General features: G+C 53.3%; 2 protein-coding genes across 8 annotated transcripts; one reads left to right on the top strand and one right to left on the bottom strand.

The window, feature by feature from the left end:
* On the bottom strand, nucleotides 1-6,395 carry LOC139045007 (uncharacterized). The gene is made up of 5 exons (XM_070506607.1): nucleotides 6,349-6,395; nucleotides 3,284-4,020; nucleotides 2,940-3,038; nucleotides 692-796; nucleotides 1-168 (listed from the first exon to the last, which is right to left on the bottom strand). The coding sequence occupies exons 1-3, from the start codon at nucleotides 6,393-6,395 to the stop codon at nucleotides 2,992-2,994; spliced, it is 831 nt and encodes a 276-aa protein (XP_070362708.1). The 3' UTR covers nucleotides 1-168; nucleotides 692-796; nucleotides 2,940-2,991.
* A 6,822-nt stretch (nucleotides 6,396-13,217) lies between these two features.
* On the top strand, nucleotides 13,218-23,454 carry PROC (protein C, inactivator of coagulation factors Va and VIIIa). Of its 7 annotated transcripts, none has more exons than XM_044769206.2 (9): nucleotides 13,218-13,377; nucleotides 14,706-14,792; nucleotides 16,059-16,228; nucleotides 17,758-17,782; nucleotides 17,903-18,040; nucleotides 18,196-18,330; nucleotides 20,377-20,516; nucleotides 21,468-21,585; nucleotides 22,775-23,454. In XM_044769206.2, exons 1-9 carry the CDS (start codon nucleotides 13,332-13,334, stop codon nucleotides 23,350-23,352), a joined length of 1,437 nt encoding a protein of 478 aa, XP_044625141.1. In that variant the 5' UTR covers nucleotides 13,218-13,331; the 3' UTR covers nucleotides 23,353-23,454. The 7 variants fall into 7 exon arrangements, with proteins under 7 accessions (XP_044625141.1, XP_044625142.1, XP_070363481.1 ...); XM_044769207.2 differs by having other exon boundaries at nucleotides 13,226-13,377; nucleotides 16,062-16,228; XM_070507380.1 differs by having other exon boundaries at nucleotides 13,238-13,377; nucleotides 14,702-14,792; nucleotides 16,062-16,228.
* Nucleotides 23,455-23,709: the final 255 nt, after the last annotated feature.

Here is a 23,709-nt window from a genome sequence, read left to right as displayed (position 1 = left end):
GTAAAATACATTTTTTTACTGTAGGTGACAATCAGGAGAGTTTGAAAGCGCCTCTCCCTCTGGCGCTCCCAAGGCCTTCATCATTCGAAACTGGAGTGCAGCTGGACCCCCATGCAAAGACCCATTTGGGGTGGGTGAACTCCACTGCAACAGTCCATCCATGTTGTCCTTCGGTTTGAGAAAAGGAAACAATAAATATAGATTTTGTTAAAGAAAAAAATAGCAAAGTAGATCTTTACTATCTTTAAAATAGACACTTATGGTTTAAAAAAAAAAAAATCACACAGTACTGATGCAAGGGAGAAAATACGTCGTCCTCTCCCTCCCCACTCGAGGCCCCAGGCACACACCCCGGAGGCAAGCTGTGTGTGGAGCCCAGGGCACCGAGGGACGAGGGACAGTGCTGCTCCGAACCCACCCTGTATGTGCATGGAGGCCGCACCTCACAGTGCTCCCAGCCGGACATGGGGCAGCCAGCCTGCCCTCCCTGCCTAGACCCCCTCCCCCAGCCATGCACAGCTTGCCCTGTGCCTTCCGGAGCTGCCCCAAGGCCAGCCCAGTTCTGCATTTTCATTTTATCAAGCTCAATCTGACTGTGCCTATATCTTCCTTTCTAAATACCATTCTCTAATGAAACAAACCAGGGCTTCTACAGAAACAGTTGATTCCAGGGCTGGTGCAGGGAAAGTACCAGAGGAGCCTGGAACATCTTGTGCTAGACAGTAAGGAAGTGCTCAAAGGATGATGGGGGCACGCAAAGGACACACGGACTCCCAGTAGCCAAACCTTGTACAATCTGCGCAAAAACAAATAAGTAATAATAATGGATTGTAAGCTATAGAATGAAATACATATCCAAGAGTTCATACAGATATAAAGATAATGGAATAAATAAGTGGGGGAAAGAGAGCGCTCTTTTTTACAGTAGAATTCCAATTAATAAATGCAGAAAGAACAATGGAAATAGAAAAATCATCATTTGATTAAAAAACACAGTAAGAATTGTTGCAAGCAGGAATTATTGATGGATGGTAAAATGAGCAGGAAAAAGTATAAGAAACAGGATATTTACATGTCATAAAGCATCTCCCCACAGGATGTTTATTAACTACAAAGGAAAATAGTAACTTTACAGTGGAGAAACTTCAGGGAGGTCCCACTCTAAGAGGTCCACGGCACCATGACCAGTAACCAGACACATCAACACAGGGCACAGCATCGCTTCCGCGGTATTCTTGCCCAAAATGCACAACCTCAATCTAGTAACGAAAACACATCAGACAAACCCAAAGTGGGGAATGTCCTCCAAAATAACTGGCCAAAGTGTGGCAGTGATAAGGAAACACCAAGGAACCACCCCAGATTGGAGGAGACGAAGATGTGACAACTAAATGCAGTGTGGGATTCTGAATGGGATCCTGGACCAGAAACAGGATGTTAGGGGGACATTTGGCAAAATTGAAATAGGTCAGTAGATGAGTTAATAGTATTCTATCCTTGTTAATTTCCTGCCTTTGATCCTTGGACTGTGGTTATACGAGATAACACTGGGGCAGCATGAGTGAAGGGTGCTAGATTAGCAACTTTTTTGTAAGTCTAGATTTTCAAAATAAAAAGACTGGGTGCTGGTAGACAGTGTCAGGAGGGGACAGTGTATAATTTTCAACTCAAGTTTTGACATGACCAGTTGTCAGGGCTGCCTGGAATCTTAAGAATTCTGAGGCCTCATCCACTCCCAGGGGGAGGTGCCGAGGCTGGTTGGAGAGTCTGGGGGAGAGAAGGGGCAGGAGCATGGGTGAACTTGCTGGTGGGTACCGGACTGTTGCATTTGTTCCTGACACTTTTTTGTAGGCTTGAAATGTTTTTAAACAAACATTTTAAAGTCATTTATATGCCACAAAATTCAAACAGCACCAAAGTACAGTGAAAAGTCAGTACTCTTCGGACCCCCGCTTCCTCCCCTCCCCCACCCCAGGTAATCACAGTTAACAGGATTCACGCACACCAGGGACAAACACACAGGTCCGTGTATTTATCGCTCATTGAGGTTGGGGGCTCTGTCTTAGGTCAGAGGAAGTCAAGTGGAGTCACCGGGACTGAGAGGCAGGAAGCCCCTGGCAAGAAGTGAAGGAGGCCCTTTCCTGCCGCTGTGCTTTGTAGTGAAGAAAAGAAGAAACAGGCACGTCTGGATGACCTACTGATAGGTTGCAAGCTGTTAGTAGGTCACAAAATCAATTTAGTGTTTCATGATCATCACTTTTAAAAAACAGAAATGGCATAGACAATGGCAAGAGTCCATCAGGTATAATAGGGGTGGATAGTTTGGTGAAACATTGTTGCCATGTAAAATGTGTTCCTTACTGAAGGTTGAGGTTTTTTTAAAAAGTTTGAAAAACACTGCCTTAAACCACAACTTTCATAAGGCTGGGACCTGGATCACCAAGACGCTTTACCCCAGGCGGCAGGCGATGGGGCATGTCACGTTCCTGGGAGTCACCAGGCAACACGTGTGCAGGCCAGAGTTCCTTGAGACTCTGTGTGAGGACTGGCAGGTTAGCGAGTAACCAGGAGCAACAAGCCCTCAGCTGGGAGCATGTGCCCCATGGGGACCCAGCCACACCACACACCGTAGGGCTCCCAGAGACAGTATGAGACAAACCTGGGTCCCCAGGCTGCAGCCGGGAGCCCCCTGCCCCAGAGCCCAGCAAGGTCAGCCCCACAGAGGGCGCTGGTGAGAAGGGCTGTCTTACCAGTTGACAAACCCTGGGGTAGCTGAGAGGGCCTGGAAGGGCTCCTCAGGGTGGGAAGCCCACCCCAGCACGTGCTCTGCACAGGCAGAGCTGCCTCCGTAGCAGCCGGGGCCAGGGCACCCTGCGGAGGGCGGCAGCAAACCTTCTGAAGGGGACAGACGGTAGGCGGTTTAGGTTTGGGGGCCATACCGTCTCTCACAATGGCTCCACTCTGCTGTCGTTGTGCAAAGCAGCCGCGGACCTAGGCAACAAAGGAGCTTGCTGTTCCAGTAAAACTTTCCGTGGACACTGAAATTTGAATTTCATACAGTTTCCATTTGTTACAAAATATTCATCTTCTAATATTTTTCAACCATCAAAAAATGTAAAAACCACTCTTAGTTCCTGGGCTGAACAAAACCGTAAGTCGTGCTGGATGTGGCCTGCAGGCCACAGGGCGCAAACCCTGCTTTGGAAGTTGCCCTTCCTCCCCGGCCCCTCCCGCTCCTCTCCCTCCCGCTCCCGCGGCGGCCGGCGCGGCGGCGCTGACTCACCGGCTGACTCAGCGGGAGGCGCGCGGCCAGCAGACGCCGGCGGGGGCGGTGCCGGGCGGGGGCGCTGCGGGAGCCGGAGCGGGGAGGGGGGCGCGGCGGCGGGGGCAGCGAGGCGGGAGCGGGGGCGGGGGGTCGCGGCGGGGGCGGGAGCGGGGGTGGGGGATCGCGGCGGGGGCGGCAGCGGGGCAGGGGGCGCGGCGAGGCGGGAACCTGGGCGCGCCCCCGCCGCGGGAGCAGCCCCGCCGGCCGGGACCTCCGCGGAGCCGTGGGAGCGGCGCGGCGGCCTCGCGGGAGGCTGGACCCCGGAGGCCGGCGGCCCGGGACGCAGGGAGGGCCCAGGAGGGAGCCCCGTCTGCACGGGCCCGTGGGGCCGGTCCCCTGCCGGGAGAGGCCAGGCCCAGGGGCCGGTGTGGCCCCCTCTTCGCACGCCCCTCCTCGAACTCCAAGCACCGCCACCCCCGCCGCCTTCGCCCAGCGGTCCGGCCAGGCTGGCCTCCTCCACGAAGCCTGCCCAGAGGGCCTCCTCGGCGCTGGGGGAGGACTGGCCCAGAGGGAGCCGGGAGAGCCTCCGTCTTCGCACCTTCGCCGTTGCTCTCCGCCTGCCTGTTTTGCGTCTGACTTCAGCATCAGACTGTGAGCCCCTTGAGTGCGGCCATCGGCTCTTAGTGGGCTCCGCCTGTCGGGGCTTAAACAAGCCGCGGCAGAGGAGGGGGGAGAACACGCATTCGGGGGACCGACTTTAGAGATCCAGCCTGGGACACAGCCATACCAGATCCCAAACCCACTCATAGTGTAATATGCAAAAAATAGTTACACACGTCTTACACCATAATAGTATAATATGTAAAAATAATTATACGTATGCGTGTGTTACTTTAACGTAGAAATGTGAAAAAACAGTTGATTTGAAATCATATATATTAGAATTACACATATTAAAATATGAAAAAGGTGTTTATTTGAAATTATATTCTGTAGTATTTAGTTTTCTGTTACATAAATGCTATTATTTAAACACAAGATTAGTAACAATGGCAAGAATAAATAGACTAATTAAACAAATAATATGTGTGAAAAATATAAAAATAGCTTTGGAGTGTTTTTCTGTCCTCTGATACAGCAATTTATTTTAACTCATTATTGGCTACTCAAATTTTGTATTAAGATACCTCCATGTAAAAGGGTGTATGATACTGCGTGATTCCAATTATATGTCATTCTGGAAATGGCAGAACCATGGAGACAGCAAAAAGATCAGCAGTTGCCAGAGGTTGCTGGGGGCTGGGGGGGGGCAGTAGGGATGAATAGGGAAAGCACAGATGATTTTAGGCAGTGGAGATGCTCTGTATGATACCATAATGATGGGTACAAGTCATTATACAACTGTCCAAGCCCACAGAATATACAACACTAAGAGCGAACCCTAAGGTCAACTATGGACTTGGGGATTATAACAAGTGTACCACGGTGGTGGGAGATGTTGATAACTGGGGACACTACACACGTGTGGCGGCAGGAAGTATGTGGGAAATCTCTGTACCTTCCCCTCCATTTTGCTGTGAACCTAAAACTGCTCTACAAAAATAAGGTTTTTTTAAAAAATAGAAACATACTTGTAAGACTTTTTAAAAGAATGTAAATACAACGGGACTAAACAGATGTTACCAACATTTAATAAAAAGCAACCATGACATTTCTCTTCTGTGATACAGAGGCTATTTTCACCTCTTTCTGTTTCGTCACCTGCAGCTTTAGGAAACACTTTTACGGATTGAGCAAACTGAATGTGGTCAAACGTAAAAGGCTTTCACTTGCAGCTCTGCTCCCACTAGGCCCACATTACACTGGTTCCCGCTGTCAGTCCCATGTGATGGCATCTCAATAGAAACGTCCAGGCCTGGGAGACTTAGCATCTTACTAACACAGCAAGTTTTTATACTTGTAGGGATTAGTTTCCAGCTCACCAAAGGTGTTCATCTACTTTGTATCTACAGGCTGGTTTGGTAGGCCAGCTGTTTGTCAGATGGCTCCTTCCCATCCATAAACTTGGCATGTAGGATATCCACGTCTAAAATGTCCATCCTTTTAAAACATTTCAAAGCACACTGGATGTCATAAGTTAAACCTCTCTCTCAGGGAAAATGGTTTTAAAGCACAGAGACATTTGAACTTGTGAAATTAAAGTTGGATTACAAATAAGTCCCAGTTTTAGTAAAGAAATGAGAGAGTTGTGTTTAAATTGGTTGTCCTTTTTTAGTGATATTTTGCTTTATTTCTCCCAGCCATTTTCCGTTATGTGAGTTTTTGTCACTACTACACATAACATTGAACAACTCAGGTGCAGTCAGTTCACCCTTTTTTGGGATCCTTATGGCCTCTTCGCAGATCATCGAACAGTTCTGAAGGAAAAGTTTATAAATTTCTGTTTGACTACAATCCTTCGCTCCGTTCTCATTCTCAATATATTTCCAAATTAGAGAGGGACATTCTTCTTGTCCCACACTTGGCAAATGTGATTTTATGGCAGGCTGGCTTGTTCACATCTCTTCTACGACTGGCAGCAACGGCAGTCATCCCGCGGGCACCCGCTGAAAGGAGACTAGCTCCTTTCATCTCCAGAAGGTCAAACATCTCATAAAGCGCTTTTGCATGTTTGGAGAAAACAGAAGTAACCGAACCTGTCACAATGCAAGCCTCAATACCGCAGGAAGGAAACCACACACCGTGAGCCGTGTGGTGTACAGGTGTGCAGGGCATCAGCAGGTAAGATCTTTTCATTTTCTTTGGTTAGAGTTCACAGACTGAACAGAATTTGCAAAACTTTACACATATACTCTCTGCCAGCTGTGCAGTCAGATGAGCACAGTCTCCTTTGTGTTCAGATATCTGCATTCTTTTATTTTTTCTGAAGTTTCATTAAAATCTTTGCAGAAATCAGGAAGATAATTTAAAACTCCATTTTTCCAATCAAAGTCCTTGAGTGGTAGGCAGACATTGTTTTATGGCCACAAGTTGACTCAGCATGTGGTACACTGTAGATAGTGTAGTTGTTGGCACAATCTGACAGAATCAGCTCCACACTGTAACGGGCCAACACATCTGTGATCAACATGTCGTCTTTTGTTCACCCCTAGGATATGTCAGGTACAGCCTCTGAGAGAGGAAACGTAATTTCACTCAGTTTCAGAGAACAGTCAAAGGAGCGATATGTTCGTTCATGTGGTATGCACAGGCGAACTCGGTGGCTACTGTTTTCAACTGAGAATTGGTGTCTTTCAGGGAGACCAAAAAAAATCCTTTTGATTAATTTAGAAGCACTTGCCTGTCTCATTGGGGACTCATGAGAATCAGTTTCTACGTGTGCTTTCATATTCCTCTCTCCACCATGCCCAGTCCCAGATTCTTTCTTGCATATTGTGCAGTATGCTCTTTTTGATTATTTACTGTCCTAACCCAGTGTATGTGTTATTCCAGCTGTCATTAAAATAACACAGTCATTTAGCCTTCTAAATGACCACGATGTCTGGTTTATGCTGGCACTGGAATTGTAGTCATTCTCATTATCTTTATCTGAACTCTTAAAAAACAGGGTCACAATATTCACCATGTTAAAAATTAAACTAGCACTGTCTTGATACAAAACACAACAGTTAATCCACAGGCCGCGTGGATGTTCATGCTCCAGATGACAGTGCACTTAAATTGCATCATAGGAGTGGTGTAATGATGGATGATCCATTACTGTGTCGTGAACTGCAAATCATGGTTGTCATCCTTGGCAACAGAAACTAGGGAAAGTGCTGTGTCCATCTGGCACTAAAACCAGTGCTGTTTTCAGCCCCTCTTTTTGGGGTCAGCTTTGAGTTTTGTACCTTTCTCCTAACCTTCTGTACCCATCCCTGAAAACTGGGAGTTGTCTCATCCCAGGGAAGAGTTTACCAAATGTAGGACTTTCAGTGCTAAAATCAGGATAGCCTCAGACAAGCTGGGATGGTGGTCATCCTAGCACACGCTTGTAGAATCATGAAATAATAAGTAAGTATGACCTCACTTACATGTGGAATCTAAAAATCTGAATTCATAGATTAAGAGAACAGATTGGTGATTGCCAGAGGTAGAGGATGGGGAGCGGGGAAAGTGGGTGAACGTGGTCAAAAGGTGCCAACTTGCAGTTATAAGATAAGTAAGTCCTGGGGATGGAACGTACAGCATGTTAATTATAGTTAACAATATTGTTTTACATATATGAAAGTGGTGAAGAGAGTAAATCTTAAAAGTTCTCATCACAAGAAAAAAAACCGTAGCTATGTGAGATGATGGATATTAACTAAACTTGTGATAATCATTTTGCAATATATACATATATTAAATCAATATACACATATATCAACATACACAAATCAATATATACATATATCAAATTATGTTGTACACCTTAAACTAATACAGTGTTATGTTAATTGTATCTCAATAAAACTGACAAAAGGCCTCCATATGAAAAACTCTATTGTAATTCTATATACTAGCAACAAACAATTGTAAATTGAAATCTTTAAAATGCCATTTACAATAGCGTTTTAAAAACATGCAGTAGGTAGGGATAAATTTAACAAAATATGTTCAAGACCTGTATACTGAAAACTACCAAACATTGGTGAGAGAAACTAACAAAGACCTAAATACATGGAGAGAAACACCATGCTAATAGATCAGAAGACTCGGTGTTAAGATGTCTCTTCTCCCCAGATTGTTCTGTAGAGTCAACTCAATCCTAATAAAAATCCCAGCAAGCACTGTTTTGTAGAAATTGACAAGCTGATATGTATAGAAGCCAAAATGTGTATAGAAATGCAAAAGACCTAGAATAGCCAAAATAATTTTGAAAAAGAACAAAGTTGGAGGCCTTACACTACCTCATTTCATGACTTACTGGAGGCTTATAACAGCAATTGGGCAATTAAGACAGATGATATGGGCACAGGATGAACAGATAGATCAACAGAACAGAAGAGAGTACAGAAGTAGACACATGCATATATGGTCAATTGATTTTTGACAAAGTACCAAGGCAATTCCATGGCGGAAAGCTTAGTGTTTGCAAAAAGCGGTGCTGGAGCCACCATTCATATAGAAAAAATGAATCAACTCCTGCCTCACGCCATATATCAAAATTAATAAATCCAAAATGGGTTGGAGATCTAAATGTAAAAGCTAAAACTGTAAAGCTTCTAGAGGAAAACATAAGAGAAAATCTTTGTGACCTTGGGTGAGGCAAAAATTTCTTAGGTAGAACACAAAAACATGAACCATAAAAAATTATTGCTAATTGGATTTCATCAAAATTAAAAGCATTTGCTCATCAAAAGACACTTAAGTAATAAAAGACAAAGCGTAAGCTGAAAGAAAATTTTTGCCAAATACTTACGTAACAAAGGACTTGTTGCCAGAATATGTAAAAATTCTCAAAACTCAATTAAAAAAAAATAAGCCAAAGATTTAAACAGACACATCACCAAAGAAGATATACGAATGGCAAATAAGCACATGAAAAGATGCTTAACATCATTAGTGATTAGGAAAACGAAAATTAAAGCTACAACGAGATACTACCACACACTATTAGAATAGCTAAAAATCGAAAAAATAATAATTTATAAATAAATAATATAAAAAAAAATAATAAAGCACCAAGTACTGGAGAAGACACAGAGCCACTGGAATACTCATACGTTGCTGGTTAGAATGCTAAACGGTACAGCCACTTTTGAAAACAGTTTGGCTTTTTTTTAACAGAGGTAAACATGTCTTCCCACATGATTCAGCAATCCCATTCCTAGATATTTGCCCAAAAGAAATGAAAACATAAGCCCACACAAAGACCTGTACAGCACTGTTCTAGCAGCTTTATTTAATAATAGCCAGGAAGTGATGAATAGATAACAAGTTGTGGTGCATCCATACCGTGGAGACAACTCGGCAATGCAAGGAAAGAAACTGCTGACACACACATCAGCGCGGGTGAATCTCAAAAGCTTTACCTTGAGTGAAAGAAACCAGTCTTAGAAAGCTGTTCCATTTATGTGCCATTCTAGAAAAAGCAACAGAAATCAGATCAGTGGTTGCCAAGAGTTGGGAGCAGGGCACAGAGGAACTTTTGAGGGTGATAGAAATATCCCATATCATGATTCTGGTGGTGGTTACACTTGTACTTATATTTGTCAAAACAGACGGAACTGTACATTTAAAAAGAGTGAATTTTAGGGGCCAGCCTGGTGGCATGGTGGTTAGGTTCAGGTGCTCCCCTTTGGCGGCCCTGGTTTTGCAGGTTTGGATCCTGGGCACAGACCTATACACCACTCATCAAGCCATGCTGTGGTGGTGCCCTATATACAAAATAGAGGAAGATTGGCACAGATGTCAGCTCAGGGCCAATCTTCCCTACCAAAAAAAGGAAAAGAAGTGAATGTTATTGCATGTAAATTATACCTCAAGCCTGATTTTTAAAAAAAACAAGTCAATATGTCATTGTGCTGTTGACATGGACTGCATCCATCCATCTCCACTTCTTACCTGGGAGCTGCCCAAGGCCTCTGGTTTCTCTCCTCCCTGCACTACCCAGGGGGAGCCCTGAACAGCGTGGCTTCCATGCCAGAGAGCATGCACAGCACAGGGGAGCGGGCATGGCCTAAGAGGGAATGGCAGTGCTGTCAGCTCTCACCCCCAGCCCACAACCATAAAGGGAGCTCAGGTTGGGTCCTGGCACCTACTTCCACAGTTGGGGCCAACACAGCCCAGACTGGAAGATGAGGGATGACTCTGGCTGCTCAGAGCTGGTGGCTGCTAAGCTGCGACACAGACGGCAGCTGTCCTCTCCTCTCTCCTTCCTGGTCAACCTCCTCCCACCCTTCACAGGCATTTATGAAAGTGGACACCCATTTTCCCCGGGTCTGATCCCCAAGATGCCTGGTGTAGTCCTCACTTCTCTCCAGGATATCTGGGCAGCCAAGAGAGGAAACTGTTGTTGCCTCATCACCTCTTACGTCTCAGGCCCTGTCCACCTCGTACAAACTTTCATTTAATCCTCGTAACCGCCACCTGAGGTGAGTGTGATTCTCGGCCTCATTTTACAGACGTGGACATGGAGGCCCAGGGAAGTCAAATAACCCAGCCAGGAAGGAGCCAAGTTGAGCTTTAGGCCCCTGTGAGCGAGACCCCAGGGCGAGGGTGTGAACGCTCCACTGCTCGATGCCATCCGATAGTTCGGCTTTCTGTCTCTTGCCCCCACGCCCTGGGTTCTCATTCCTTTGCCCGCGTCCTCACAAATACAGCAAGTTCCGTGCTCACAAACGCCCTTCCTCTCTCTAAATCACAGCCAGCTGTGAGGCCCAGGCCCTGCGCTGGCCTCTGGAGTCGGCCTGACTGAATTTGGGCCCACTTGGGGTGACACATCTGGAAAGGGAAACCCCAGCAGCGAAGGGCAGTCAGCAGCGTCCACCAAGAAGGGGACAGGCACCCCTTGGAACAGTGCCTGGACCCCTCTGCGGGCGGAGTGGCACCCCTGCCGGAAACCTGCTGCAGGTGAGCAGAGACACCTGGACTCCCCCAGCGCTCTCCAGGTGATGCCGGCCGTTCAGAGCCAGCAGACCATGGGAACAGCTGGTGGTGGGGACCTTCCCTGGTTCAGGGAGGTGACCTGGGTCTCCCGTCCGGCCAGCCAATGAGGAGGCCATGATGCACACCCCCGACTGCAGTGCCCCAGCAGGCGACAAGCAGGAAGAGCGCTGCAAGAGGAACCCTCCTGACCTGATCTGGGCTGCCTTCAAGGCCTTGGTGGGCACCCAGCACTGGCCACTTCTCCCACTGCAGCTGCCCTGGCTCTTCTGAGTGCCAGTGCTTGGGCATCTGGACTGGTGTGGACGTGGGTGCCTCCGGCAAAGTCTCTCATTCAGGTTCAGGCTCAGTGTGTGCACCCTACGCAGACTTCACATGGAACTGATCAGCTGTGCTGGGCTGGGGAGCAGTGGACGGTGAGGAGTTCGGTGGGGAGGGGGAGGCGGGAGGGAGTCCCAGGGAACACCCACAACACCCTGCACTTGGTAGGCGAGGTGGAGGGGGTAGCAGGAGGTGAAGTGGAGGTGGGGAGAGCCCAGAGCAATGCCTGTGGCACACTGACCGGGGCAGACACCTGGAGCAAAAACATGGCACAGGAGGCATTTTTACAAGTTCTTCAGCTGTGTAAGCCACCCCTCTTGCATGGTCGTGCATGTAGTCTCCGTGCTCCCTGCCTGAGCCATGTCCCCCCTTCTCTAGGCAGCTGCCGCAGACCCTCACAGACAGCCACTGCCTCCCCACTTCCCATAGGCTCCATTCCAAACTCTGTTACCGCCTCCTCCCCCACCATGCCTCCCCCCCCACCATGCCTCCCCACCTCCAACACCTCCCCCACCGCTCCTGTGCCTCCTGCTCCCTACCCATCTGAGGGCCCTCCCTCTATGACCTGGGTCCGGCCTGCCCTCTGATGTCCACCTGAAGCTCCACCTCCTCCAGGCAGCCTTCCCTGGCCAGCCCAGCTTGTGCTGATTTCCCTCTCCTCTGAATTCTGTACCTGTACCTGCCCTCTTCCCTGTGGGCCTGCCTTGTCAGACTTTCGCCATGCTCCTCTGGCCTCCTCGAGTAGGCCGTGGGCAGCACAGGGTCTTGTATGGCTGCAGCCCAGGCACGTGCTGTACCTCAATAGGAGGCGTCTGGTGGCAAGGAACACAAGCTGCTTCAGTCAATTTAAGGAAATGAAGGAAAGAGGGGCTTTCCCAGGAGGGCAGGGGGACTCTCATGAACCCAAAGCCAGGATGTGCCCCCATCATCACAAGGTAGGGGCTCGCCCCTGCTGCTCCCTCGGACTTTCCAGGTCTCGGTGGTCTCAGCTTCTCTCTCATGTCCGCATCTTCCTCCTCATCAGCTTCCTCTGCTTTAAGCCCAAACATGGATGCCCAGGCCCTGGCCTCAAAATCTCCTGAGTCCAGTGCTCACAGCTGAATGAGGTCTCTGAGGCCCTACTCCTGGAGGCTGGGCTTGAGGAGTGACCCCTGGGTCAGGTGACTTCACGGTGCAGTCACCAGAGGCCAGTGGGGCGGGGTAACGTGACCCATGCAGGGGCTCCGACTTTGAGGAGTGTGGTCAAGTCCGCCAAGGAGGGGGCAGGGTCTGGAAGAGGTGGAGGCGTCCCCTGTACAGAGGGTGCAGGAAGGAAGGTGCCTGAGGCATGCCCGGCAAAGGCCCCAGGCGACCCTCTGCTTCTCACTCCTCCTCTCCGGCATCCTGGCTGTGAACTGAGTGCGGCCTTCCTGGCACCCCGTTTATGTTTCTCACTTGTTCACAAAGCTCACTAAAAGGTGCCAGGAAGACCTGAGTTCTATTCCAGGCCTGCCACGTCCCAGCTGGGTGAATTTGGGCGAGTAAAAGATTTCTGAGTGTCCTCATCTGCAAATAGCGGTTACAGGAATGGTGGTGGGGGCGGGGGAGGGCTGGGAGCTACTGAGCTGAGAGTCCAACTGAGGGCCAGGCACACATATGGTAGGGACCCTGAGAGGCCTATCTTTTCATCACGAAAATCAGAAATCAGGATGGTGTGTCATTGTGTAATTGACTGTGTTTCTTTTCTTTCACACTGGCACATAAAATAGGTGCACCTTACAATTAATGGCATCCTGGATTTGGTGAAATATGGACCATTACCAGCTGTGCTGATCTGGGGCAAACTGCATTCTCTCTGGGTAAAAATGTCCCCATCTGCAAAATGGGGACAATGTCCCTCCTGCAGTCAGGCACTATGAGGTTAAAACAAGACCATATGTGCAGAGTCTTGACAGTGCCTGTCGCTCCCTCCCTCCCTCCCTCCTGGATGGCACCACTGCTGGGCGGAGGGAGGCTCCGAGCAGACCAAGCTGTCCTGAGCTGGGAGCTTGTTTGTTTATCTGTGGAGAGGGAGGCCTCAGTTCTGAGGGACAAGCAAATATTTGTGGTTACGGATTAACTCGAGTTCCAGGCTGTCATGGCGGCAGGAGGGCGACCTTGCAGTTTCTCCCTGGCCCACCCCAGTAAGTCCCGTTCGAGGCAGGTCTGTGAGGGGACCGGAGGAGGGCTAAGCAGAGGTGAAGATCCTTGAGCCAGGGTTTGAGGGGCTGGCTGCAGCTGGGGGTAAAGGGACATCAAGGCTCTGCCACCAGCCAGGTCAGGGCACTGGTGGGCAGTCCCCAGTCCCACGGGGCCCACTCATCACGCGCCTCCTTCCTTCTTTCCAGCCTGAGAGGGAAGTGGGAGCCGGCCGAGGGCCTCCAGGGTGCAGGGCATCACCAGAGGCAGCTTGGAGCCTGGGGCCCTCCATCTCCCCACCTTCCCCCAAAACCTTGGGCATCTGATTTAAACAAATGTCAGAACCAGCCTCAGAGGGAGTCAGCGAAGGTGGAAAGCGAGGTCAGATGGGACGTGCAGACGGGCAGCAGGCCTACCCACTCCCGGGGTCTGGAGGCAGTGGAGGGCTGCTCGGGTTCCGGCCTGCAGGCCTACCTCTGTGGCCTTGCCGGCACCCCGTGGTTTGGGGCAGGGGTTAAGGTTCCAGGCCCGGAGCCATACAGGCCTGGGCTTGAGTCCTCGCTCTGCCACCTTCTGGTTGTGGGTTTTTAATAAGCGAGGCTCAGAGGAGTCTTTGAGCCTCAATTTTCCCCGCTATGAAATGGGGTGACAACATTAATACCTACCTCTTGAGTGCCTGTGAGCCTTAACTGAGAGAATAATAGCTAATGTTTACTGAGTGTTTGCTATGTGCTAATCGTATCTTAAGAGCTTTATGTGGATTACTTCATTTAATTCCCACAAAAACCCTATAAGACAGACATACAGTTTTTTCCTATCCATTTTACAAATGAGGAAACCAAGGCACAAAGCAGTTAGGCCTCTTGCCCAACACTGCTGTCCTGGAGCCGGGGTTTGCACCAGGCAGTCTGGCCTGGTGGCCTGCCCTCTGAACCACGTACAGATTGCTGGAAAGACACCATGAGTGTCTGGTAAATGTTAGTGTTCTCTTAGCCTGGCCATTAGATCAGCAACGGCCCTACCCCCAGCCCTGGCCGAAAAGCTGGGCAGGGAGGACGGCTGTGCTCAATCCCCTTTGCTCCACACCAGGACTCCATGGCCTTTCCACCCTCTCTCTGCACCCTTCAGACTCGGGTGGCATGACTCAGCCCCGCACAGGGAAGGAGACAGGTGCCAGGTGGCTGTCTGTCTAGGGACCAGGGACCTGGCCCCAGCTCTGGCCCTGGCAATCAGCACGCATGGGAGGCCTTTTCATTCAGCTCCCATCTGGGGGGCGGAAGGCAGAGCAGGGGCTGGTGGGGCTGCCGGAAGCTCAGACATCCTCCTCAGACAGGTATCAGCAACTCCAGAATGTGGCAGATCGCAAGCCTCTTACTGTTTACGACCATCTGGGGAATTTCCGGCATTCCAGCTCCTCCGGGTAAGGCGACTCTCCTCGCCCAGGACCCTCCCCAGGACCTTTACACGGCCTTCTCTAGCACCTGCCCAGGCCATCACACCTTGCACCATCTCCTCTGAGCCTCAGGGCGAGAGAGCGCCTCAGGGATGAAGTAACTGAGAAGTCCCGGCTCGGGCCAGCTGTCAGAACACAGCAGCAGGCCTCAGCGCAGAGGACCTGGTGACGGCAGAGCCAGGTCCTCCTAAGCCCCTTCCTATACCCTGGGGAGTGGGGCACAGAGTCCCCTGGGCCATCCACTCCACCCACTCCCTCCCTCCACTGTGAAAGCCTCGGCCCAGGCCGCCACCCACACTGCCCCAGGCCGCCACCCACACTGCCCCAGGACAGCCTTTCCTCCTGAAACGCACACGTGTGGTGCCGTGGCCCCAACCCTTCCCTGGTCCTCATAGCCAAGACGAGGAGGCCAGGATGCTCGGGGAGGCTGTAGGGGGGTCAGCTGTCTGGCTTATTCTGCAGCGCCCCCCCCCCCGGCCCAGAGCCGCACCCAGCTGTTTCTTACATTTGTGCCTCTTCTTGAGCTGCTTGTATGCCTGGGGGGCCCTTCCCCCCACACCCACCTGTAGGCCACTTGGTTCATCTGTCCAGACCCGGCTCAGGCATACCTTCCTTTCCTGGCCTTTGCATCCCCTGTTGAGCTTCTCCTGCTCACCCCGCAACTTGCTCCCTCCATCCTAGCTGTGCCCCTGTACCCAAGACAGACAGCGCTCAGAGCCCAGGAGACATCTGGTGATGTCAGGTGACAGGTCTGCTGCTCTGCAGGTGTACCTGCCAAGGGGAGGGGCATGGGAAATGCTCCATGAGGGAAGGGGAGGGAGGGTGGAGGGACGGTGTCAAGAGGGGCTGCACAGGTGTATGGGGGAGGATGAGCCTGATTTCGCTCTGCAGTCTTAACAACAGCACACGTCATGTGGCGCTCTCTTCTGGGCCAGCACTGTACTGTGTTTTACGAGATTATCTCATCCTCACTTTTTTGATGAATAAACTGAAGTTTAGAGAGGTAAAGACACTAGCTCAAGGTCACACAGAGGTCAGGCTGGGGTCCAAAGGGAGGTCTCAGTGGTCAAGTCTCCTGTCCTCCGATGGCTGGCCGTCTGCTTCGTGTGGAGGAAGAGAGCAGAGGAGCAGGGGAGAGCATCGTTACCTGGAGTCATAAGTCCCGAGGCGCCCAGGCTCTCCCCAGCGGGGCTAACCCCAGGCCCCTCCACCAAAGTGCGCTCCCTCCCCCAGCAGACTCAGTGTTCGCCAGCAGCGAGCGTGCCCACCAGGTGCTGCGGATCCGCAAGCGCGCCAACTCGTTCTTGGAGGAGCTACGGGACGGCAACCTGGAGCGGGAGTGCCGGGAAGAGGTCTGTGACTTCGAGGAGGCCCAGGAGATTTTCCAGAATCTGGACGACACAGTAAGGCCACCCAATTGGGTTCAGAGGATGAGGTTCAGGGGTGGGCTGAGGGCCAGCTGGACCTGGAGGAGGAGGTTGGGGCCCGACTGCTGAGGGCCTCTTGGAGTCCTTGGAGGCAATGGGCGCCGGCACCTTCTCCTCCCAGCTTGTTGGGGGTGGGCGAGTGGAATGACCAGGATACTGGCCCTATGGTCTTGGTCAGGGCACACGCGACTGCAAGTAACAACTCTGCAATTAGCTCCAGGAAAGAGAGTTTGGGGAAGCCTTAGGCTGAGATTCCCACACAGCTCCTCTGTAGGCAGTTCGGTCCGCCTTCCACCCCACCTGGCCACCACTGCCTCCCCCATTCTCTTGCTGTGACCAAAAGGCTGCCATCTCTGCTTCCACCCATGCACCTGCTGATCAGGGTGCAAGGGACCCAAGACTCCACGAGGTCTGTTTACTACACTCACTCTGTGCCTCGGTTCAAATTCTCAGGGGACAAAAATCTGATTGCTCAGGGGATCGGAAGAAAGGGTTTGTGTCCTCTCTGGCCCCCAGGCCCTGTGGGGGTGGCCCTGGGGTGTGGAGGCGAAAAGAGGCACTTGGTAAGGGAGGTGGCTTCCTCATATGAGGCTCAGGAGCCCTCCATCCCCAAGGGCTCACTTCAGCTACTAGAACCTGGAGTTGTGCCACCATCTGGGGTCCCCTTCCTGTTCAGGGCTTTCAGGCCTGAAGGGTGAACGCTGGTCTGCTTCCTATCCTGCCCTCAGCTGCCTCCTCCTTGACCAGACCCCGCACTGCCTCTTTTCACAAATGGCCTCCTCAGCAGATGCCACAAAGACTTTCTGAGGAGCAACCTGAGCACATTGCATCCCTCCCTGGCTCCCCGCCTTACCCCAGGTCTCCCAGGGCATGAATGTCATGCACGGGGCCGCTGCCATGGGGGGGCTTGATGGCACAGGCGCAAAGCAGTGGATCTCAGGGTGTGGTGGTCCCGGACCAGCAGCAGAAGCACCACCAAGGACCTGGTTAGAAAAGCAGACGCCCTGCTGCCCCAGCCCTTCTGAACCGGCAGTCTGTGTTTCCCCAGCGAGATCCTGGTGCTCGCTCAACTTCGAGAACACTGGCTTAGGGAAAGACCAGAGGTGCCTGAGATGGGAAAAGCTGGGAGGAGTCATGGGGGCTGGAAGGAGGCAGAGCAGCCTGGCCGGAGTTTTGGGTCCCTTCCACTGCAGAGTCTGCTGTGGTGGGAGACACAGTCCAGACAGCAGGCTTCCAGCCACACAGGGGAGGGAGGTTGTGCCCAGGATGTGGGGTGGAGATGGGCAGAGGGGGCAGCGAGGAGCCTCGCCTTACTCAGGGGGCAGGTGTACCAGAGGCTGGCGACAAGCAGGGGTTGATCCCTCTTTGTCTGGAAGCCCTTCCCTCCGCTGCCCGCTTAGAGGCTCCCCTGCCCCATCTGAGCCAGACCAGGAGGCACCGGGTGGGCTCCCCATATACGCAGATGGGTGGACCGCCCCTGACGCTGCCCCTTCTCTCCGAGACAGCTGGCCTTCTGGTCCAAGCACTACGGTGAGTGAGCTCTTCATCGCTGGCTGCGGCGCCCGCCCCCCTCGGGGTCTCTGGACCGCTGTGGGGACTGGGAGGAGGCTGGTGACACCAGTGACACCCCACCCCCACCCCATGTCGCAGACGGGGACCAGTGCGAGGCGCCGCCCCCGGAGCACCCGTGCGACAGTCCGTGTTGCGGGCAGGGCACCTGCATCGACGGCATCGGCGGCTTCCGCTGCGAGTGCAGCCGGGGCTGGGAGGGCCGCTTCTGCGTGCACGGTGAGAGGGCCGGCCCGGCCCGGCAGGGGCGCGGGGGTCCCGGGGGCTGGCCGGGCGTCGGGGCGCGGCGAGCGTGGGGGCCAGCCGGGCGGGGGTCCAGGCGCGCCGTGCCACCGTGCCCGGTGTCCTCCGGCGCCCCCTCCTTGTCCGCGCAGAGGCGCGCTTCTCCAACTGCTCGGTGGACAACGGCGGCTGCGCGCACTACTGCCTGGAGGAGGCGGACAGGCGCAGCTGCGGCTGCGCGCCCGGCTACCGGCTCGGGGACGACCACCTGCAGTGCGAGCCTGAAGGTAAGCCCCGAGCGGGAGGGACGGCGGGGCGCAGGGAGGCTCCGGGGGGTGAGCGAGGAACGGGGTTGAGTCCCAGTCAAGGGAGACCTTACCAGGCCAGGTACCCCTGCAGTGCGGCCAGCCGGCAGGAGGGAGGCTGCCCTCGCCCCCGGCATCCCGCCTGCTCTTTTCCCGGCTTGCCCACCTTCCTCTAGGTGCCCCCGCTCACCTTGGGCAACTCCTGGAGCTTGAACCCATACGTAGCTCGCCTCCCAAACTCCGAGAGGATGCAGGGGGCCAGGCCTCCAGCCCCTTCCTCCATCTATGTTGTATGGCTTCATTTCCTTAAGACACCTGTCCATCACAGCACCCATTCCCCCTTCAACCCTGGCTTCTCAGAGAAGAGATAGGACCCACGATTCTGCCTTCTTTTCTATTTTCCTTTTTATATGTTTTAATTTTTGTCAAATTTATATATGTACAAAGAAATAAGAGTTTTCCAGTTCCTATAATGCGTTTCAGCGGGCTGTCCCTTGCCGGGGGTCTCTTTCATTGGTTGTGCAGTGCCCTGGGTGGACCCTTGTAATGTGGAAATTCGTGTCTTCCACTTCGAGGAGTGTTTCTTCAGTTACTTCTTTGATGATCTCCTCTCTGCTTTCTCTCTTCTCTTTCTGGACCTCCTGTATTCAGATCTCTTTTCTTGGGGGATCTGCTACTTTTATTATCTTTTCTATTTTCCATCTCTTTGACTTGTTGTTCTTTCGGGGAACTTCCCACAACTTTATGTTCCAATCCTTTTACTGAAAAAAATTTCTAACTTTTTATTTTGAAATAAGTAGAGGTTCTCAGGAAGTTGCAAAGCCATGCCTGGTGGACCTGTCAGCCTGTGGGCTTTCCTGCAAGGCCCCGCAGGCCCGGGTCACTGGCAGGCCTCTGCTGCCCAGGCCCTTAGGTCTTTACTTTAGGCCGATTTCGGAGAGGAATCCTCCAAGCTCAGGCTTGGGTGGTTCTGGCCTGGCTTCCAGCCGCTCGGAGCAGGGTGGGGAAGGGGAGCTGGCGTCTGCTGCAGATGTCTGCGTGACTCCCTCTGGTCAGCCTTGCACGCCACTCTTTCCTGTGGCAGTGCCTGGAGTCCCAAGGTCACAGTCTCTGGTTCACCCTCTGCAAAGAGTACACCTGTGGTCTTCTGCAGGGGTGAGAGAGGAGGGTCAAGCTACTGATGAGGGGTTGGGACAGGGGTCTATGGCTCTAGCAGCTTCTTTTACAAACTCTCACCATTCCTGTCTGCACCTCCCTGCCCCCCATACCATGTCCTTCAGAAGCCCTGAGGCTTCCTGGGAGCCTGTGGTCAGAGCTCTGCTTCTGGCATCCCCTGTCACTGGCTGGAGTTTTTGCGTTCTCAGTCGGCCAAGTCATTTGCCATGTCCACCTGCTGTCCAGCTCCTGGAATTTTGTTGCTGTTGTCGTGTCTCCATTCTCTGCATGGTGCAGTTCCCTGGCTGGTGCTTTCCCATTGCTCTTACAACAAGTCTCCAACTCTCAGCCTAGCAGGAAGGGCCCCTCACAGGCAGCCCCTGGCAGACCTCCCAGCCCTCAGGGCTCTGTCATGTGCTCTCTCCTCTTGGCAGAGGACCTCGTAACCATGCTGAGAGCTACTTTGAGGCTCTCCAGGAATGCCCACCTCCTCCTCCCCATAGTTTCTCACCTCTGTTAGGAGCTTGGCAGCATCCCAGCATGAGACCTTACTTATGTATCCCAGAGAATGCTCCCAACAGCCCTGAGGTATACTGAGCTCCATTAGGTTTAACAACCTGCCCAAAGACACAGCAAGCTCATGATGCTGTGACTAAGGCAGTGTCTGATCTTTGCCATTAGGTGGCACTGTTTGTTGACTGACTGACTAACTCGAGGGGTTTGCAGGTTAATATAATTGAGTATCTAAGCATCATTTACCCCTTTAACCCTACAATGTGGCCAACTAGCCTGCAGGCCAGAGGTGGACAAGGATGGGATGGCAGCCTTGGGAGTAGTGCCCGGCAGGCACTCACCAGCTCCCCCTACTTTCAGTGATGTTCCCTTGTGGGAGGCCGGGCAAGCGAACTGAGAAGAGGCGCAAGAACCTGAAACGTGACACAGAACAAGCAGACCAACTAGATCCGAGGCTCGTCAATGGGCAGTTGACCAGATGGGGAGACAGCCCCTGGCAGGTGAGAGATGAGGCGGCAGCCGCCTCTCATCGGCTGGGTCAGGGGTCACTGAGCCCTTCCTGCTCAGGATGCACAGATGGGGAGGGGACGTGTTGTCTTTGCTGGGTAGGGAGAGTGGAGAGTGCCAAGGGGGGCATTCAGAGAAAGTTGGAGGGAACCCACTGGGAGAGGAGCAGCCAGGGCAGGGTGGGGTGCAGGGGTATCCCAGGTACAGGGCAGGGGGCCCGGTGCTTGGCGAATGTGCAGGAAGGAGAGCTGTAGTTTACAAAGAGCTGGACGGATGCTGCTCTGCTGGTGGGGTTTCAGGCAGAGGCCCTGCTGATGGGAGAAGTGTTTTGCGTGGGCGAAGGCTGGGAGGGAGGGTCGACCCCTGAGTTCCTCTCCAGCCTCACCATGGGCACTAGCACTCATTTGGCCCCCTCTCTGCTGGGCACTGGGGGGAGAGACATCAAGAAGCGGGGGATGGGCAGGCCTTGGGGAGCTCACCAGGCTCTGGGAGGGACAGGCCCCTAAACACACGGCAACCCAGAGGGACCAGAGCCAGGACGGCCAGCAGGACAGGGGCTGAGGGAACCCCGAGGGAGACACCTGAGGCAGCCTGGGGGCCTCAAAGGCTTCTCAGAGGACCCGAGGCTCGGCCTGAACCCCAAGGGTGAGAAGAATTCTCTGGGTGCTGCTGAGCATGACTGCAGGACAGTGTGGGCAAAGGCAGGGGATGCCTTGGAACAGGCCAGTTCTGTAAAACATGCAGAAATAGAAGATACCAGAAGAGGGCTGTAAGTCCATGCCCATGGTTCCCATACCTATGTCCAGGGAACCCAGGAAAGACCTCCTTCTGCAGCCAGTGACTCAGGCTTGAGAACCGTGCGAGGGGCTGTGGTGAGGCCCAGCCCGGACTGGGAGTTGTCAGAAGGTAGTGCTGTGACGTCCCCCTCCCCGCCCCCATTCCAGGTGATCCTGCTGGACTCCAAGAGGAAGCTGGCCTGTGGGGCGGTGCTCATCCACACCTCCTGGGTGCTGACAGCGGCCCACTGCATGGAGGACTCCAAGAAGCTCATCGTCAGGCTCGGTGCGGGCTGGAGCCAGGCGGGAGGGGCCACCAGAGACAGGGTGGCAGGTTTGGGGACCTTGGTCTCTGGGCTGCTTGAGCTCTACGGATGGTGTTTGGGGGAAGAGGCCCAAGTGCCCCCACCCCGCCTCTGCTGCGGTGGAATTCCAGACACGGGGACACCTGGTATCTTGCAGGCAGGGCATTCTCTGGTGCCCTTGTCCAATCTGGGCCCTGGTGCTTACACACACGTGTTTGCAGGCAAGGGGGTTACACACACACTTGCCTCTTCACTCTCTGGTGGGGCAGGCTGCGTGTGTGGGCCTCCGGCACCCTCAGGCACAGAGACCCACGAGGTGGCCACATGGCCGGCTCAGAGCCAGGCTTCACATAGACTGATGAGGGTGGAGCCATGCGGCGGGGCCCTGGCGTCTGCCACAACAGCGGCTGCTTCCCTGCAGTAGTCCAGGGTCCCCAGGCCAAGCCCGCTTTACACCAGCTTCTGGAGGGGCTCTCACTCCACTCTCTATGCAAAAAAGAAGGAAAAGCTGTGTTGAGAATGACCAAATTCACTCTCTGCAGTTACCTCCAGCACAACCAATGGCCAGTGGCCTCCAGTGGGGCTCCACTTGGAATTCCCAGCGCCTCCTCCCTGCCCCCCGCCCCTTCTAGGAACCATCGGCCTTGCCTGAGAGGACCTTGTCTCTTTGTGGGGTCCGGATCTTTCTTCCCTAGTCTGCCTGGGTCCTGTTGGCCCTCCCCTCTGGGTCTTGCTGCTCTTAACCTCGCACCCCATCGTGGCGTGCCCCTGCCTTGTGCTCAGGCCATGTCTCTGCTGGCAGGAGAGTTGTGTCTCTCCAGCTGCAGTCACCACCTTCCTGTGTGGCTCTGCTCTGTGTCCTAGGTTTCTAGGAGCCTTGGGCTTCCCTGCTCACTGCCCACTGCTGGTTACTTCCCAGGCCCTACTCTCCGCCTGTGAGCGAGTCCTGAATTCAGACCAGCATACTGCCCCTTTGGGATTGACACCCATGGGCTGCTACCCTTGATAGGGATCTGAGGTACAGACAAGTGGCCCCCGTGACAGTCCCTGGGACACGCAGTGACCACTTCAGCTGTGGACCCACTTCCTGCCTCCCACCAGGGCCTGCATGAGTGCAGTGATCCTGTTGGCCTCCCCCAAGCCCACTCTGACCACCCCTCTGCCCTGCAGGGGAGTATGACCTGCGGCGCCGGGAGAATGGGGAGGTGGACCTGGACATCCAGGAGGTCATCATGCACCCCAACTACAGCAAGAGCAGCAGCGACAACGACATCGCACTGCTCCGCCTGGCCCGGCCTGCCACCCTCTCGCAGACCATCGTGCCCATCTGCCTCCCGGACAGCGGCCTTTCAGAGCGCGAGCTCACCCAAGCTGGGCAGGAGACAGTGGTGACGGGCTGGGGCTACCGCAGTGAGACCAAGAGAAACCGCACCTTCGTCCTCAACTTCATCAAGGTCCCTGTGGTGCCGCATAGCGAGTGCGTGCGGACCATGCACAACTTAGTCTCTGAGAACATGCTGTGCGCCGGCATCCTCGGGGACACGAGGGACGCCTGTGAGGGTGACAGTGGGGGGCCTATGGTCGCCCCCTTCCGTGGCACGTGGTTCCTGGTGGGCCTGGTGAGCTGGGGTGAAGGCTGTGGGCGCCTCCACAACTACGGCGTTTACACTAAAGTCAGCCGCTACCTCGACTGGATTCATGGCCACATCAGGGCTGCCGAGGCCTCCCTCAAGAGCCAGGTGCCTTAGCTTCCCTCCCTCCTGTGTCTGGACCCCAGAGGCCACTCTTGAAGGGCAGCTGGGTTGTTGAATGGCAGTGTATGGGACATTAAATGGGGCATGCAACAAGCACACCAGCTTCTGTCTCTCTATCCGTCTTCTAGGCTTTCCTGGAGGGAAGTTTATGGAGTATCTGCTGCATGTCCCACACTTTACAAACAATCTTATGGAGCCCCCACAGCGACTCTGGGGTGGGGAGGAGCAGATCCAAGTTTTGTGGGGTCTGAAGCTGACAACATCTGGGGGGGGGGGGCTCTCTTTATGGAAAAGAATAAAAAATGTGACTACAAACTGTGAGAGCCCCTCCCAGGGCCTTGGAAGGAGCCT

The sequence above is a fragment of the Equus asinus genome, chromosome 4 (assembly GCF_041296235.1).
Source record: "Equus asinus isolate D_3611 breed Donkey chromosome 4, EquAss-T2T_v2, whole genome shotgun sequence".
In the NCBI taxonomy this organism is placed as follows: Eukaryota; Metazoa; Chordata; class Mammalia; order Perissodactyla; family Equidae; genus Equus; species Equus asinus.
Note: the sequence above shows the minus strand (reverse complement) of the source record. Positions and strands in the feature narration are given on the sequence as shown.